This window comes from Typopeltis vanoorti, chromosome 2 (assembly GCF_054136105.1).
Source record: "Typopeltis vanoorti isolate ZY-2024b chromosome 2, IOZ_Tvanoo_1.0, whole genome shotgun sequence".
Taxonomy (NCBI): Eukaryota; Metazoa; Arthropoda; class Arachnida; order Uropygi; family Thelyphonidae; genus Typopeltis; species Typopeltis vanoorti.
Window position 1 is genome coordinate 49051833 of NC_143550.1, and position 19951 is coordinate 49071783.

Here is a 19951-nt window from a genome sequence, read left to right on the forward strand (position 1 = left end):
TATATTGCATTTGAATGCAGAAGAGTGCAAGCATTTGGAAAGACTTGTTTTCTAGCGAGTGAGTGTGTTGGGACAGGGAAACTAAAATTGCACAGGTGGAATGTTGCAGGGATGCCTCACGTGAGATAGTGGCTTGAGAAATAAGGGTGTGTACACTATATTACAGAGCCAGGTGGAGTATGAGGAGAGTAATAATAGCTATAAGAAAGCTGACAATACAATGGTTTTTCTGTATACAAATACTAGAAACATTAGGAATAAAAGAAATGAGTTTATGGCATTGATTGACTTAGTCTCTCCCAAGGTTGCTGGTATCAGTGAAACTTGGTTAACTGAGGAGGTATAAGCTACACTCTTCAATTTCTAACAAGGATAGAAATCGAAGGGTATAGCATATTATATCAAGCAATACTTAGTCTTTATTTGAGTTGTGAGTCAGCAGTTAGAATTGAAGGAAGTACAGGAAGATGGTTTAATGTTAAATCTGGTGTGAGACAAGGATGTACATTATCCCCTCTGTTATTCATTATCTATATGGATCACATTATGAAGGAATGTGGTATTAAACCTGATATCAAAATTGGAGATGTTAATGTCAGCTCTTTGCTTTATGCGGATGATGTTATACTTCTAAATAAATCCGCTACAAGTCTGCAAGATTCTCTGACTAAATTGAATAGCTGTTGTAATAGATATGGTATGAAGGTCAGCAATAAAAAGACAAAGACAATGAAAATAGGCAGAATCATTGAAAATGTCAACTGTGTTGTGAATGGAGAACCTGTGGAACAAGTAAAACATTTCAGCTACTTAGGCACAATTTTTACTGAAGATGGTAAACTAAATATAGAAATACACAGCAGAATCAGCAAAGCTGGTATCGTGGGAAGTCAATTGAATAAATTCATATGGAATAAGAAAGAAATTAGTCAGAACACTAAATTAGCTGTATACAAGACTGTGTTCAAACCAATTTTAACTTATGGATCTGAGAGCTGGGTCAGAAGTAAAACACTTGACCAAAGACTAGAGACCGCAGATATGAGAGTCCTGAGAAGGATTAGAGGCGTGAACAGATGGCATCAGTGGCAATATCATATTAAAAATGAGGATATTAGGAAAGAACTTGACATTGTCAGCATCCAGGAATGCATTAGCAGAGCTAATCTCAGATGGTATGGTCACCTAAATAGAATGGGAGAGGAAAGATTAGCAAAACAAGTGTTCTCTGCCAGGTTGGCAGGAAAACGACCCAGAGGAAGACCAAGATATAGGTGGATTGATATGGTACAAAGTGCCTTAGACGATAGAAATATAAGATCTGATAATGTTGGAGTCTTGACAAGTAACAGACTGATTTGGAGGAAAATTGTAGATAGGAAGTTAGTAATGATGTAATTTTTTCATGTAGTACTGTCATATCCTGTACACCCCTTGAGGGTACTTGGCAGGAATTTGATGATGATGATGATGGGTATAGCATATTTTGGCATGATAGGGAAGGTAAACGTGGTGGAGTGTTACTAAAGACAAGAGATGAATTGTGTGTGCTCAGGGTAGAGAACATCAGTGGAAATACTAATAGCTTTGAGAGTATATGGATGTTTACAGACAAGATATTTAGTGGGATGTTGCTACAGACCAGGGAATATAGATGGTGATGAGCAGGAAATGTTTAGGCAAATTAGTTTGGCAAGTGCTAAGAAGGTGATCATTATGAGGACTTCAATTACTGTGAATAAACTGAGCAAAGGAGACAGCATACAGTAATAAAGAAATTAATTTTTGAATTTCTTGAGGGACAACTGTCTTATGCAAGATGTAGTGGAGGAAACACGAGGATTCAGAGTTCTGGATTTGGTCATAGCATCAGAAGATCTGATTGTGACTGAGATGGCATACTTGCACCTACCCCCCCCCTCTCGTTGGTGAGTGGCCATATAGTGTTGACTTGAAGGATGAGTAGGCATGAGAAGACATCAAAACAGAAGGATGTTATGTGGAATTATGAGACAGATGACTATCAGACTTAGAAACCAGCTTGAAGCAATGCAATGAATGAATTTAAAGAAAAGAGGGGGGAGGGAGGGTCATTAGTTCATGGGAGATACTTAAGAAAAAATTGTTCACAGCAATGACAGATTGTATACCTCAAGTGAAGAAGATACAGCAATTTGGAGTCAAATGGATAACAAAAGGAAAAAAAGAGGAATTGCAGAAGAAAAAGATATTATGGAAGGCATATAAAGAGAGGTGGAAATCAATTGCATGAGGAATATAAGGCTCAGGCTGAAAAAGTGACTAGTACTGTAAAGAGAAACAAATTAGAATGACACAGGACTGTTACTGCAATCCAAGGAGAATCGCAATGAATTTTTACTATGTGGCAATTGGGAGGAAAAATGATAGTGGAAGGATTATCTTGTAGGATGGAGATGGGAATTGGGTGACCAAAGCAGATGACATAGTTGAGCTATTTAATGATCACTTAATTAGTGTTCCATTTTGATACTATAGGCTTTATTCCTAGAAAGGTAAATGAGTGATGAAGTGAATGAAGAGGTTGTATTCTGAAGGATTATCTTGTAGGATGGAGATGGGAATTGGGTGACCAAAGCAGATGACATAGTTGAGCTATTTAATGATCACTTAATTAGTGTTCCATTTTGATACTATAGGCTTTATTCCTAGAAAGGTAAATGAGTGATGAAGTGAATGAAGAGGTTGTATTCTGAACGATCAGTACACTAAATGTCAATAAGGCAGGGGACGATGTAATTTCACCACGTGTCTTAAGGGAATGTGCTATATGGAATTGACTGCGCCATTAACTTGGCTGTTTAATGAATGTCTTATAATGGGACAGGTTCCTATAGAGCAGGAGATAGGAGAATTCAATACTTCTATTCAACCACCACCATTGCATAAGGCTGGTGGTAAAATGGAGGTATCAGACTAGACTGTTTTTCTTCTGTAATTGTTAAGATTTTGGAGAAATTAGTAAGAACTCCTATACAGAATTGGGCAGATGAGGGTAATATTTATACAGGCCAGCATGGATTTATTAAAGACACTATTGTTTTAGTAATCTGGTTACCTTTTACAAAAGAGCAGTGGATGAAGGTAAGGGCATACACTGTCATTTTTTTGGATTTTTCCAAGGCATCTGATAGAGTGTCGCATGACAAGTTGAGTTTTAAGTTGCATCATATGTGTTTGGATATCAGGTTAGTGGATTGGAATGGTGATTGGTTTTGATAGATATCAGTGAGTTGTGTATGGGGGAACAGGATCAGGGAGTAGGAAGGTTACAAGTGGAGTTCCACAGGATTCAGTCATGGGACCATTGCTGTTTTCACAATTTTTATGTCAATGTTATTGTCACAGGACTACAAGGAGATGTTCAGTTGTTTGCAGATATGAAGCTTGGGAGAGTTATTAGTAATAGTGCTGATGTTTTGGCTCTTCAAGAAGATTTGATAAGTTGGAAGGATGGGCAAAGCCATTGGAATATCAGTTTATTGCAGCCAAATGTAAGGTTTTAAAATTTAGGATCCAGAGATGGGATACTTCATACTTACTTGAAGTTATACTCTAAGAAATGGAAGAAACATCTTGGGGTGATTGTGGATAGAGATTTAAAGTTCTGAGGACATAAGTTGCGAAAACATCTCAGAGAATTGCAGCAATGTTGAGAATATTGACCACGAAAGATAAGTGTGCTAGTCCCATTCTATAAAGCTTCGATCAGACCACATCTGAATTTCTGTGCTCAGATCTAGTTGCTAGGATTTGAAAGGTATGAAGTAACCTTGGAGAAGGTGCAGAGATAGATAACAAAAATGATGTCAGGACTATACATACAACATTGATTATGACAATAGACTGAGGGCATGCAGACTGCAGAGTTTGGTGAATAGAAGGCAAGGGGAGGGGAGATATGATCAGGACATAAGCAGTTGAAGGATTATCATATTAACACTGAGTAGATTTTTCATAAAGGAACAAGGGTAAGAAATGCTTTGCTGGGAGAGTGGTAGGAGCATGAAATGCATTGCCTGAGAAGATGGTGGACATGCAGACTGCAGATGATTTTAAGGAGTGATATGATACTGTGTTCCTTTATGAAAAATCTACTCAGTGTTAATATGATAATCCTTCAACTGCTTATGTCTTGATCATATCTCCCCTCACCTTCTATTCACCAAACTCTGCAGTCTGCATGCCCTCAGTCTATTGAGCAAAGAAATGCTTTGCTCGGAGAGTGGTAGGAGCATGAAATGCATTGCCTGAGAAGATGGTGTATATGCAAACTGCAGATGATTTTAAGGAGTGATATGATACTGTGTTCACTAATGTTGATCTCCAGCAATGAGGATTGTGACTACATGGTGTCAGGAAAATAATAATAAACTTTAAATCATGTACCAGCCTTAAATCAAATCATGGGGATGGGAGGAAGAATATAATATACTAATTTCCTTGACTTTAATAGATTATGAAAAAGCCTTTAGCCAACACACCTATGTAGCTAGAAGCTTTAAAACATAATATCTGTATTACAAGTAATATATTAACTCATATATGATAGCAGATCAGCAATAATAAATATATACAGAAAAGAAAGAAATATAAATAAAAAAGAGGGGTCACACAAGAAGACTCACCAAAACAATTTTGCAACAACTATTCTACAAGAAAAAAATAACTGGGAGAAAAGAGGATTAAACACAGATGGAGAATACTTGAATGCCTGATTTGCTTATAATATTACACTATCAGCAACATCACCAAAAGAATCAGAACACATGATTATATACATACACATTAAAAATGATACATAATATTGGATTTATTAGACCATGGTTTTGATAAACATTTATACATAATCGACCAGTTTCGCAAGCTGTGTCTGTCTGGCTTTATCAAGATGAGAAAGGTTATACTAATATTAAATGCAAAAACAAAATAATGCAGTAATGACTTAAAAAAACAGTTAAACAAATTGGAGAGCATGCATGACATCAAACGCATAGAGCATGAAGACTTAGTCATTGTTATTAAGTCACGTTTTATAATTTTTCGCATAATAACTATCATAATACATACACATTATTATAGCATGAAAAAAGCGACTAGAGATTGGCCTACAAATAAATATTGTCAAATTAAAAAATAAAAGTATAGTAGAAATATTCTAGAAAGAAAAACAGATAAATCAAAAATTAATTGAAGTAGTGAATTCATATAAATATCTAAGATAAATCATGAGATCATAAATTTAATAAGATATCAGCTAGAATAACAGGATGAAAAGTTCTTAAGCATTTTAGATATATTTAAAGGAAAGATTAACCACCAATTAAATATGGTACCCAACAATTAAATATGGTACCAAAACTTGCTATACTAAAAGACAGTCAGAGAGACCTGAAAAATAACAGCAAAACATGCAAAGATCCATTCTGTTAATAACATGATTATATGAAGACTAATAAGTGGATAAGGAAACAAAGGTAATGGATATTGCAATAATAATACAAAGCATAAATTGTACCGTACAGAACATGACATCTGACAACAGATGGAACAAAATGGACACCAGGTAGGCTAACAGTAAGATGGGATGTTGAGATAAAAAGATATTATTGGACATTTAGGGAATAGGTGCACAAGTTTGACTAAAATAGAAGAAACGTGGAGAGGCATTCTTCCAGCAGTGGAGTGAAGTAAGCCGTTTATGTTTATAATGAAGAGCAAAATTAGTCAGAACACTAGCTATATACAAAACATTTTTCAAACCAATTTTAACTTGCAAATCAGAGAACTGGGTTAGAAATAAAACAGTTGATCACAAACATGAATCCTGAGAAAAATCAATAGAGCAAATAATAGATGACATCAATGACAGAATCATATTAAAAATGAAGATATAAGAAAAGAACCTGACATTGTTATTTCAAGAATATGTGAGCAGAACTAAGGTCAATAACAGAACGGAAGAGAAAAGATTATTATTATTATGTGGGAACCTCCATGAAGTCTGAAGACTCATTGCAGGAGACCCACTCTATCCACACAATCTATCATACCTCTCCTTGAATCCATTAACAGAAAAAGTGCTCACAACGGACTCTGGCAACCCATTCCACTCATTCACAACTCTCCAAACAAAAAAAATCCAGTGCTCACGCCCATGCTAACCACACCTTTATTCACCTATCAAGGGGGATGACCCTTGTTCTGGTCCCTCTAGCCAAGTGCTGAAACATTTCCCCTGCATCTATCCTATAAAACCCTTTAAGCAACTCAAATGTTTCTATCATATCCCCTCTTTTTCTCCTATCAACCAACTTTGGTAACACATCTTTATTAAGTATACCTTGTTACGTTTCTCCGTCAACCTTATGGTTGGTGGGGTAGCAATATTCTACTTGACTAGGGAATATTTTAAGGTACAAGGTAGTTTCCCATTGCCTTCCTTGCACTAAGTATTTTATGTCTTTAGATGTGTGTGTTCATGAGACCAGTTTGCTTGTTCAGAGAGATAAAAAATTCAAATTTCAGGAGGAAAAAACCCCTCCTCCTCATTGTAGGGGACCGACTAACTCACCTTTATTTCAAAAAACCTGATAAAGGTTCCTCATATAATGGACGGGAATCGAACCTAGGGCTTTGTCTACACCTCTGAATCAAAAAATTAGAATAATCAAAGAAAATGTGTTGAATGATTTGCACTTCTAATTTATTGCAAAGAAAATAATTATTACCAAATATGAATTAGCATCATCTAAATCTATGTTCTTTGTAGGTTATATAACCATATAAAAGACATAAAAATGTAATATAAATTATAAGAAAACTGTTATGTCAAAACATTCACAAAACTGGAATAATTTTTAAAGTTGTTCAAAATATTAGAATGTTCCAAATTTTTCCGATTGTTTTTCAGGAGAGCTTAGAAATAGCATATATTTCAGTAGCTGTGAGAATGATTTGTGTGTGAAGAATCATTTGCACATGGATTTCAGTAAATCATTTGCTAAACATGAGTCAAACGAGTGACATAATGGAAGCTAAGAAGAAGTTTTGTATGGTGTCTACACAAAGAAGGTCAAACTGAACAGTTTATATCTAAAGAATTGAATTGTTCTCAAGCAAGCATGAGTATTGAGACAGCATTCTAATAACTGGAGTTTACAAAATAATCGCTGCAATAGCAGTCGAAAGGTAATAACTACATCACAAGATGAGAGGAGACTGAAGAATCTCGAGAAGAAAAACCGCTTTCGAAGTGCAAGGTATTTTTTCACAGGAGATGGAAAGAATTAGATGTGAATGTGTCTTATGACCCGCTTATGACTTCTAAGCAAAAAAGCAGCTAGATTGCAATGGTATAAGCAAAGACTGTTGGGGGTCAAGGACTGAAAAAATGGTACTTTTTAGCAATGAAAGTATGCTTTGTGTGTCCCATGGTCATCAAGGAATATGTGTTTGGCATCTTAAGCAAGAAGCATTTGATAAAGAATGCATGAAATGTTTGGTGAAATTTGCAACTTCTGTCATGGTATGGGCTTGTATGACCACAGAGGGTCCAGGTTCCTGTACGAATTCAATTCCAAACTGTACCAAGAAATTCTTCAGCACTTTATGTTGCCAGCATTGGAAGATTTATGTGATGGTGATTTCCTTTTTCAGCAAGATTCAGCTTCTTGTCACACTTCCAAGACCACTACTAGATGGCTCAAAGGAAGACAAATCAATGTAATTTCCTTGGCTAGCAAACTCACCAGATTTAAACCCTGTTGAGAATTTGTGGGGAATTATGAATGAAGAAATGTCTCCAAGAAGTTGCCCCAAGAGACAATATGCCCAACCGTTTACGAACAGTCCAAAAGCTAAGGGAATGCAACAAAGTACTAATTATCATGTTTCCATTTGACTGGAATTTTTGTGCATTTATTTTTGTATTATTCTAATATTTTGAACATTAAAAATTATTCTAATTTTGTGAACGTTTTCAATAACAGTTTTTGTGTTTACATGATTTTTATGATTACACATTTTTATGTGTTTACATGATTATATAATCTACAAAGTATGTAGATTTAGATGATGCTAATTCATATTTAATAATTATTTTCTATGCAATAAATTAGAAGTGCGAATCATTCAACAGATTTTCTTTGATTATTCTAATTTTTTGATTCAGAGGTGTATATTGACTGAGCTACAGAGGCTCCAAGTATGCTTTAGTATTAGAAATATGCAAACAGTTATTACTACAGCATACTACTTATACTGATGCTTTAATTAGCAACTAAAAAAAGTAAAAATCAAAATTTTTTTGTTCGTACAATATATTATGCTTAGGAATTTAATTGCATTGATTCTGAAGCATTGACCCACTTGAGATGGGGTTATTTAAATCTGAAGGGTTTTTGTACATCTGTTTCCTTCTTAGTAAAATAAATGAATATTAGTCATGTCCTATAGTTTGCAATTATTGTGGATAGCATATCCTACCTTGCTTAATGCCTGGAGTCTGAAAAATTACATTAGAAGTGTTATACAAATGAAGAATGCAGTTTGTGAGATTAGTAATTAAAATAGTAAAGTAACATGTTTATGATGAAACATTTTGATCATAAGAATTTATTAAGTTAAACCCTAAAGATAAATTAAAACTGATACCACAGTAAAGAACATATCTAATATTCAACTCATTGAAGAGGTACACTTACCTGAATAAAAAAAAGACTGGCTATAATAGAGCATCTATTAATTTAATACAATAATATTTATTAGGTTACTGCAATCTTTAATTATTAACAGTTAAAGTTAGTATCAAAGCTATTGCAATAGTAGAACATATCTTACCTATCTCTCCTTAGTTTAACTGCTTTGACATCACTGGAAAAATCCAATTCTATAACATCTTTTTTTTTTAGGTCATCCCAGACCATTACTAAAATATAAAAAAATATGAGAATACAACAATTTCAACTGATGTATTTGTTTTCCTGCATTTTCTGGATGATAAATTCAGAAAGCGAATTTAATGTTTAAAGAAAAGTAAGAATGCTAACTTGCTATTTGATATGTAAGAACATGATTGCAGATAATTAAAAAAGTACCCTTAGTAACAGCTTTCTATTATACTGATACCACTTGAACCTAGAACCATTTGGCACAGACAAAGTACTATAATTTCATCTTGTCTGAATTTACCATTCAAAAAATGATCCAGTTAAATAATGAAGATCCTAAATATAAAATCTCATTAGATTCTATCATGCCAGAGAGAAATTCTTATGATTTTGAAATACTTTTGCAAATAAAAAGTCAATAAATAGAATGGGAAACTTTCATCAACTAGTTAAAGACTGACAATTACTGTATTACAATGCACATAAATAACTAATTATACATCAGGTTAAGTTTTTTTGATTTGCTTACAATAGTTTGAAATGTTCCACACTGAATTTGATTGTTGATATGTTTTATTCTACAACAAATTTAAGATACTCAAGAGAGAGAATGATTGAATGAAAAATTCTGACAAATGACTAGTTATAGTACAGTTTGTGAAACATCGATCATATTGTTGACTTGTACTGTAGACATAATTTTTCCATTACAAATGTAAATAAAATGATTTGACAGTTTTAATAGATACTAAATTTCATTAAATTTCACCCAGAGAGTGCAGAATTATTACTATCAGTTTGAATCAATTTGTTAAAATGATTCAAATGAAACAAACTGAACCATGTGAATATACTAAAAACCATCTCTTTCTTTTTTTAAATTCCCACATAGACAAAGCAGTTATTTCTATCCTTCAAAAATGGAACGAAACACATTTGAATGAACCAGAAATCAAGATGCTGACAAATTTTTAATACCAAATACTGGATTTTAATAAATTCTGTCCATCCTATATCTAGAAATAGCTTGCATATGGATAAATGGTTGGATAAAACAAATCTGAAGTGCTTTCCTGCATTATCCATCTTGCAAAATGCACAACAAAAAAAATCCCTTACTGTAAGTCAGCAATAAAAGTTTACATGTGAAGAATCTTCATTACTAGCTACTTGAATAATGATAGCAACTTATAAGTTGTTCTGGGTATACCATAAGGCAAGGCACACACTTCCTAGGATATGAAAAAGATATGTTCAGAAACTAAGTTCCTATTATACAAACCAGAAGCACAAGTGGCAGGAGTGAGAATGTACCTAGGCAGTGATGCTGCAAGAAAATTCAGTACATTATGGACATTCACCTCATTACACTTTCTTCTATATTGCTCTTCTATTTGTTCTGATGTATCCCTTCTTATCTTCAACATTCTCTTCTCCTGTACTAACTTCAGTGTTTCTTGTCTAATCCACTTCTTGATCTTTTCTTTTTCTGATAGTGTTTCTTCAACTGTGTTTTCTATCACCTTCATTACTCCTTTCACTCTTAGATTCAAATTTTTTTCTTTGTCGATGCTTTTAAGTTTCTCTTCTAACACTGTTCTGTACCTTCTTATTTCTGCTTCACTTATTCTTGCTGTATCTCTTTGTTTCTGATGATGAGGGTTTATATTTTCTTTTTAATTTCAACTTGATGTTTGCAATCACTAAACTATGATCCGAGTCTATCTCTCCTTGAAAAGTTTGACACCGCTGCTGTACTGATGTTATCTATCTTCTTTTAATCATATCAATCATGTTCTTGGTTTTTACATCATTTGATTGTCACATCCATTTTCTACACTCCTTTTGCTGGAATCTTGTGTTACAGATCATCTCATGGTCCACAGCAAGTTCTAACACTTTTTCACCTCTTTCATTTCTTTCTCTCCAAAACCATATTTTTCCATGACACTTTCCCAACCATCATTATCTATTCTGACTTTGGCATTCCAATCTCCTTCAATAATTAGTATATCTTGCTTTGGTAGTGCGTCTATTGTCTCTGTAAGATCTTTGTAGAATAAGTCATTATCTTCATCTGTGCTGTCAGATGTGGGTGCATATATCTGGACTATTGATATATTAAATGGTTTTGCTTGAAATCTTGCTACTATGATTCGTTCAATGACTGGTTTGTAGCCTAATAGTGCCTTTCTAGCTTTTGCATTTACAGTTCAGTAACATCCCAGTTAGTGCTCAAGATACACTTCTAGAATATGAGACACTAACTGAAACAGTGCTAACTGCTTCAGCTAGTGCTCCACATTCATTACAAAATTTAATTAGATAGGTGAAAATACAACAAAACAATGAACTTTTACTAAGAAATTTTTTTCTGAAAGTCAACATACTGCATTTTAAAATAGAGACTGGACTGTGGGTCTTCCTTAGCTTCTTGATGATGTAGGCATTAAGAAGTGTCTATCTTAAGATTTCTCTAATGAAGCAGTTGTTAGTTTCATAATATTTCAAGAACACTTCACCTGCCTTAACAGCGACTTACAATCAGCACTGAGGATCAAAATATCTATGAAATGGCCCGTGAAATGAAATAGAATCATGGTTATTTATGAAATGGTCTACAGCATTACTACAGAATGCTGTAATGCCATAAAGTTGTAGGACTTCCAAAGCTGACTGATACTGTTCATCTTCATCTGTTTTCTTTATGTTTCTTGAATGTGCAGAGGTAGCAAATCCTTGAAATTCAATATTACTCCCAGACTACTGGTTCTATTCATTAAGTAGTGTTGGAATTGCAGAAGCAACTATCTTGTCTGCATTTGCCAATGTGCACAGCAGTTGACTATGTATATGTATTCTGAACAAAACATACCTAATGACTAAATATGAATGTTAGTAATGATGCAGCAATGACTGCTCTCAGGAATTGCCAAGCATGAGTGCTCTAAAAAAAACAGCAGCATTAAGAAGCATAACAAAACAGTAGTATTACTGTACTGGGATTTTTTTTCTAAAACTATATTTCGCAATTAATCCTATGAGATGTTCACAACTGTTAAACCATTCTGGACAAACCATAATAACACCCACCCACACAGTGTTATTCAAAAGAAATGTTTGCTCTATATACAACCTTATAATTCCACATATATCCTTCCCTCACAAAAGTCTGCATATAACTAGCCACAACCCAGGTGATCACTTCATGATCACTTTCACCAATTGGAGGAAAGTATGAACATACTTTTTTTTTAACCTATTAATCTTAATTAATCTATCCTTCTGCCATAAATAATCAACTCTATGTTTAAGTATATATGGAATTAATCATTTATGGTAGAAGGATAGGTTAATTAAAGTTAATAGGCTAAAAAAGGATGGATTTCACACTTTCCTCCAGTTGATGAAAGTGATCATGAAGTAATCACCTGGGTTGTGGTTAGTCATATGCAGACTTGTGAGGGAAAGATATGTGGAATTATAAGGCTGGTGATTATGACAAGCATATGAGACAGCTTGGAGCTATAACATGGAATGAGGAATTCAACAGTAAGGAGATAAATATCTGCATGGGAACTCACAAAGAAATACATAATAGCATCAATGTAAATGTATTCTGAAGGCCAAAAGGTTGAATAAAGTAGATGTAAAATGGATGAATGTAAAGCATGAAATAAATCTGGAAAAAGAGGTACTTTGGAGGAAGTACAAGATGAATAATGGTAATAATCAGTTACATGAAGAACAAGCCAAGAGAGCAACTCAGTAAGGAAAACAAAAGTGCAATATGAGCAGAAATTGGTAAACAAGGTGAAGAAAAACCTTCGTTTTTTGTGGGTTTTTTTAAAGATATGTGGCAAGTAGAAAGAAGAATGATCATAGTAAGATGATGTTAAAGGATGAAAGTGGTAGAATGATAACTGCAGCAAAATACATTATTGGGACATTCAGTGATCAATTTATGTCGGATTTGCACACACATTCACTTTCACATACCATGTCAAAGAGTTTCCAACTCAGAATTCTCTCCTTCTGATCTTTGATATAATGAAGTAGATTTGTAGCAAATTCATTTACTGTTTTTATCACTCTCCTGGTGCACCAACCATTCTAACTTTTTAATTGCCTTTCTTTAAATACTGATTTTCTCCATTCTAACTATCCAAATAGTGAAGTCATCTTCCTTGGCAATTTTAATGACTCCAATTGGCTTTTCTTCTGGAAATGCAGTGATTTATCATCAGGTGCAGATGCCAAGATATTCACAATTACCAAGGATTACACACAAACTGTTCACATGCCTACCAGATAATTTTAACAACTATCCAAAGGCTCAATCTTTTCCTGACCAGTGATCCTTCTAAGCATACTGTGTTCCCCAGGCCAAACCATGATACTATATAGATTTCTTTACCCAAACATGCTCAAACAGCCACTTGCATTTACATGATGACTGGTACGATAAGAAAACAATCTTCATGATTTCTGTGCCTCATTTCTTTGAATGGATTATTTTCAGTCTTTTCCAAATATTTACAGTGAAAAATCACTGAAGCAATTCTTAGCAGTATGAAAATATTAATTTCCCACTCCTTTAAATTCTTGTTCACCAATTTAAACTTTCAAAAATGTGCTAAATAATCATATTGCAAATTTTCATCAAGATCTCTATCTTCCCCTTTTTTGCTCATATTAAAGCTTGAAATAGTTGCCAGCAAATTAGCAACACATCTAAAAGAATGGGAGAGCATGTTTCATTCAAACATGCTCCTCTTTTCCACTGATTTTATTACATATGTACTCAGGATAAAAATCCATACCTTAATCATTAGTGAAAACTACATGCAATATTAGAAGATATCAAAAAGGCTTCTCGGTCCTGATGGAATTTTTCCTGACTATTCTGAAGGTCCTTGCTCAAGTTCTATGATTTGCATTTTTTTTTTTTTTTTACTGTTAGTCTGTATTCAACCCTTTTCTAAGAAGGAAGAAAAATCTTCAATATGAAACTATTCTCTCATTTCTAATCTTTCTATAGGATTCCATCTATAACAAAGAAAACTGGCTGACATCACTTATAGAATGACAAAGAGAAAGGAAGATGACAAGAAGTGAAATAATACTCAAATTATAATCAACTGAAGTGAGAAAGAAAACAATGGGAGATACCCAGAAGCGAAGAACCAATTAGAGTACCTGGGGTGAGGGGGAGAATAGAATATTCTATATACAAATGAGGATAAGATTACTGAAAGTTAGAGAGAGTGTATCATGAGTAATTTTAAAGATGTAGAAAATATAATCAACACAATCAGAATTACAACAATGGAGGAACCTGATACAAATATGGATTTAATCTACCTACTGGCCTCAGCATTTTCACATCCACCAAATGGGGATGTGAAGTACACTATGGAATTGAGAAACTTGGATATGAAGTGCTGCTCAATCATTTCCATTTAGATGTGTGATAATCCTTCAAATCAGAACTCTAATTGGATTAACTTTCATTTGTAGCAGCATCTCTGAGCCAGCTAATTTGAAATAGTGATAGAATAAATATATACAATATAATTTTAGATTTCTCATTTTTATCATATAATTATTATTTGTTGAGGCAGGACAAAATAAGAAAAACTTTCATTCTGAAATATGTTATCTTAGGAAAGAAAAAATATGCCATCAATTTGTTTGGAAAATGGTTGCAATCAATTACTGACATAAATCCTATGTGAGCCTAACAAATGCCAGAATCCCTTCCCCCAAAGAACTTTACTGAAGATTAAGCAATTATTTCATGAAGCAAGTATTTTATAATAATCAAAAATATTTAAAAGTGCACTGTATCTTCCAAGTCTTGTTTATTCATAATTAGTTCTGCACCTGTATGGTTTTGATTTGCAGAAAACAAAAACCATGGATATTTATATTAATCTATAATTGACATTAATAATTCATGTTTTAGTTGCATGGAAAGTGTAGCAATAACAGGAAAGGAACACTTCTTGGGAAGTGTTCCTTTCCTTCTTTTCTTCTCGATAGTGGCGAGAGTAATGTAAGCTTTCAGCCTGTTGCTGGAGTAGGAGAGGATTAATATCTAGTACTTCTAAGGCAGAGGCTTGTTTCAGAAATGGCAACCTGCAACGGTAAGTGCTAATATTCATGATCTCTCCCCCTCCACTCCACCAGAATAAAAAAAAATTAACACTCAAAACTAAATTTCCTTTTTTTTTTGTGGCATAAATATAAAATTTCATATAGTGAAAATATAACACAAAATTCATTTGCAAAACTCATGGAAAAGAAGGTAATGGCTGAAATATATTGCAAAGAAATAGTACGTTTTTAGAAGCATCTACTTTTCAACAGACAATATTTTATTTCTTTTCTTGAAAGAGTAAAATGAAGTTATAGATTTCAAACAGTCCCCAAAAACTTTCAAGCCAGTAGAAAAATAAACAGTAATTATAATTCATTTCCTAGAGTAAAGAGAGGACACAACTGGAAATCTTCAAAATAAGTATAAATTTTGAATCAATCTGTATGAGCATCCTACAAATAGTTTTTTTTTTAAATCTATTCCAATTTTAATTCAAAAGGTGAATGCAACAGCTTCTACTGAAATATCATTGGACATAAATTTTTGATATTGAAAAAAAAAAAGTCTCAATCAGAAAGCAAGTAATGCAATTTATTAGCATTCGTTGTTTATAAAAACAAAAACTTATCTCAAACTGAAGCATGAAGATCCATATAATGGCATTTTGCAAGGAAAGAAAAAAGTTCATATTTATTTTAATAAATTTGTAAACATCAATAAACATACAACATAATGAGAGCACAAAAATATTTTCTATAATATTGTCAGTAAAATTAGAAACAAACTGCCTTTGCTTCATCGAACTGGTTTGAAAAATAAAGGGGAAAAATTTACCATTTAGTAAATAAATTTATTGCTAAGGCTGATCTATTGTCAAATTTTGAAATATTTTATTTTCATACATGCAAAATCATTTTTGTCTTTAAAAAGAAACAATAAATAAATTCAGCAAAATGGTAAAATATTGAAGGAAATTCCACATAACAATATACTTTAAGTCAGGTGGACACAAATGTCACTTCAAAATAAGTATAAATTTTGAATCAATTATGTTACAGATAATGGTACTACAATCGTCATTAAGGAATTAACATTGGAGTAGGACAATTACATGATAAAAAGCACAATGTTGTTTATTTTAATCCATGAAAAATTCTAAGGTGGTCTGAGTATTTCATCCGCTTGGATGGTAGGAGAGGTTAAACATTTCCTCTAGACATGTGGCAATGAGCAATAGAAATGCTAACTAAAGAAACTGACTAATAAATTGCAAGTAATCTTAAATAATGTACTAGAGAGTGAAAATATATACAATGAAAAGCAGCAATATAATACCAAAGAAATTCATAATGCTTCGTGGTATAAACACCACCAAGAGATTAAAAAATGAATTTATTATACTCACTAATATTTTGCTGGTTTTCTACCGAGGTACAGAGCACCGAATTAAGTAACTATGGAAAGCAATTCAAATTGTAAATGATAACAAAACTAGCATCCTTACATGACCATAAAGTTAATCTAGAGAAGTCAGGCTTACTAGGTCTTAAAATGATAGTTTCCCAGGTCTTTTCTAAATTAATGTAACCATACTTGTTGGGATAGTGCTTCAACTCAGAAATCTAAATTTCGATGTGTACATTGTCATGCAATGTCTTAAAAGTGCTCGTACTTTTAAAAGTAATGAGTTTAGTCATATCATTCAAATCTCCATGAGTAAATTAAAATTTTACTCTAAACCTCATTAAGTGATATTACTAAGCACTTATCATTCATGAACCATTGATGAGTATCCTGGATTGCTTGAGCAAGCTGCAATCAAGAAATCACTACCATAGGGAAGCACCTGGTAGAAGACCTATAGGTCTTCTGAGTTAGAGGTAATGAAATATTCAGGATTAAATAAAATACTCTAGCTGATATATTTGAAACAGATTTTTGATTGGTTCAAAAGTATACCTGACAAGACCAGGTAGTATAGAAGCTGTTGCCTTTGCATCTAACTCAGTATTCCATACTGGACAGCATCCCATTCCCCTTTATGATATACAAGAAGGTCTTTAGGAATTATAGACACGTTAACACAAGAATATTTTATTGTTTGCCAAATATTTCAGTCAAAAACTAACAGACTATCCTCAGTGGCTACATAGGAACAGTTTTTTTTACAAGGTGGAATCCACCTTTCCACCATGTAAAAAAACTGTTCCTATGTAGCCACTGAGGATAGTCTGTTAGTTTTTGACTGAAATATTTGGCAAACATTAAAATATTCTCATGTTAACATGTCTATAATTCCTAATTATGTCACAAGTGTCTCTCAAGTCATGAGCAGGATAAAATTGAATTTCATATTGAAAAGAATAACATGTAAGAAAGTTTTAAAGCGAATAAAAGTTGAGTTTTCCTAATTTACCAGTTATTTTGGTAGCATTTTCCCCGTGAAGGATAAGAATTTGTTGTTTTAAGGATTATGTCGCAAGTATCCTTAAAACAATAAAAGTTGAGCAGCTCTCAGATGTGAACTGTAGACTAAAATACAGAAAGATTATTGAAAAGAAAATGAAAGTTTCAGAACAGGAATCAAACCTTGGACATTCAGTGGCAAACTCGGAAGAAAGCATTGATTGATTCTGCCAGAGAGGCATGTGGTGAGGTTGTGTGCAAGGATAAAAAAAATCAGAACTCCCTGGTGGACACAAGAAGTTAAAGAGGCAGTGAAGGAAAAGAAGAAAGCATATCAAAAGTTCCTGGCAAATAAGTCAGCTTTTACTCTTACAGAATACAGAGACAAATGTAAGAAAGCTAAAGAGTGTAAAACTAGCTAAACAAAAGTCATAGGAGGACTTTGGCAAGAATATAGAAAATAAATATCAAGAAGGTGGCAAAATATTCTGGAGGTTGTTGAAGAAACTTAGGAATGAAGGAAAGAGTGCTGTAAAAGGAGTTAGAGATGATAAAGGTGACATGAAATCAGGAGAAAGAGATATCCTTGAAGTATGGAGTAATTACTTTGAAAAACTGCTAAATGAAACAAGCAGTGATGACAGTGATAAAAAACACTGACCAGGCATGCAGTCAGGAATACATATCCATACTTGAAGTAGAAAAAGCCATCAAAGGCTTGAAATGTGGAAAGGCAGCAGGAGTAGATGATATTCGACCAGAAATGCTGAAGTATGGTGGTATAAAAAAGTCTTACAGTGGCTGCACTGCATAGTTCAGAAAGCCTGGACAGAGGGACGAATTCCCGATGATTGGAGTAGAGCTCTCATAGTACCCATATATAAAAAGGGAAATAAAACTGAATGTGAGAATTACAAAGGTATTTCCCTACTGAGTGTTCCTGGCAAGATCTATGCAAGTATACTTGAGAAACGGTTGAGAAGAATTGAATCTATCTGGATCACATTATGAAGGAAAGTGGTATTAAAACTGATATCAAAATTGGAGATGTTAATGTCAGCTCTTTGCTTTATGCGGACGATGTTATACTTCTAAATAAATCTGCTACAAATCTGCAAGATTCTCTGACTAAATTGAATAACTGTTGTAATAGATATGGTATGAAGGTCAGCAATAAAAAGACAAAGACAATGAAAATAGGCAGAATCAGTGAAAATGTCAACTGTGTTGTGAATGGAGAACCAGTGGAACAAGTAAAATATTTCAGCTACTTAGGCATGATTTTTACTGAAGATGGTAAATTAAATATAGAAATAGACAACAGAATCAGCAAAGCTGGTATGGTGGGAAGTCAATTGAATAAATTCATATGGAATAAGAGAGAAATTAGTCGGAACACTAAATTAGCTGTATACAAGACAGTGTTCAATCCAGTTTTAACTTATGGATCTGAGAACTGGGTCAGAAGTAAAACACTCGACCAAAGACTAGAGACTGCAGATATGAGAGTCCTGAGAAAGATTAGAGGCGTGAACAGATGGCATCAATGGCAATATCATATTAAAAATGAGGATATTAGGAAAGAACTCGACATTGTCAGCATCCAGGAATGCATTAGCAGAGCTAATCTCAGGTGGTATGGTCACTTAAATAGAATGGGAGAGGAAAGATTAGTAAAACAAGTGTTCTCTGCCAGGTTGGCAGGAAAACGACCCAGAGGAAGACCAAGATATAGGTGGATTGATACGGTAGAAAGTGCCTTAGACAATATAAATATAAGATCTGATAATGTTGGAGTCTTGACAAATAACAAATAACAGACTGATTTGGAGGAAAATTGTAGATAGGAAGTTAGTAATGATGTAATTTTTTCATGTAGTACTGTCATATCCTGTACACCCCTTGAGGGTACATGGCAGGAATTTGATGATGATGATGGTGTCTCTCAAGAGTAAGAAGGCCTTTATACAAACAGCTTGGTAAAATACTTGTTTGCTCATACTTAGGTTATTATTATCATAGTTCGTTCATAACTTAGATATGAATAGAGTATTATAGAGAAGTATTTACAGAAATAAAAATATAAACTCATGGAGATCAATTCAAGTCTATTAAGTGAAATTATGTGCCAACTACCATGATATGACTCAGTGATTGAGAAAAATACTGAAAGCACGAAAATTTGTTTTAATCCTTTCCTAGTGTTGTAAATATTCCATTAAATCTCCAGCATGATGTCCTCCCAGTAGTTAAGCCTTTACACACAGTGCTAACTACTAAATGTCTGTTGATGTATGAGTGTTGTCTTCAAAAATAAGTTTACTTAAATATTGTCAAGCTTTGGTTTTCCTTTTCTTCCATTTGTTGATCTGTAAAGAGCAGGGGTTAGTGAACATAAGCAAATATGAATTTCTAAGTTGGTGTTCCAACTACCTCAAATGACAAAGATGTTTCTGTTAGATGCCTGTTAGCTTATATCAAGAATAGATGAGGATATGGTCCTGCCATGTTT

At 33.6% G+C, this 19951-nt stretch overlaps 1 protein-coding gene across 1 annotated transcript in view; it reads right to left on the minus strand.

The window, feature by feature from the left end:
- Nucleotides 1-19951, minus strand: part of LOC150108995 (WD repeat domain phosphoinositide-interacting protein 3) — a 118019-nt gene that overhangs the window by 72519 nt on the left and 25549 nt on the right. The window contains exon 4 of the mRNA XM_090411260.1: nucleotides 8881-8968. Within this exon, the coding sequence (XP_090267386.1) occupies nucleotides 8881-8968 (88 nt within the window). The remainder of the gene's footprint in view (nucleotides 1-8880; nucleotides 8969-19951) is intronic.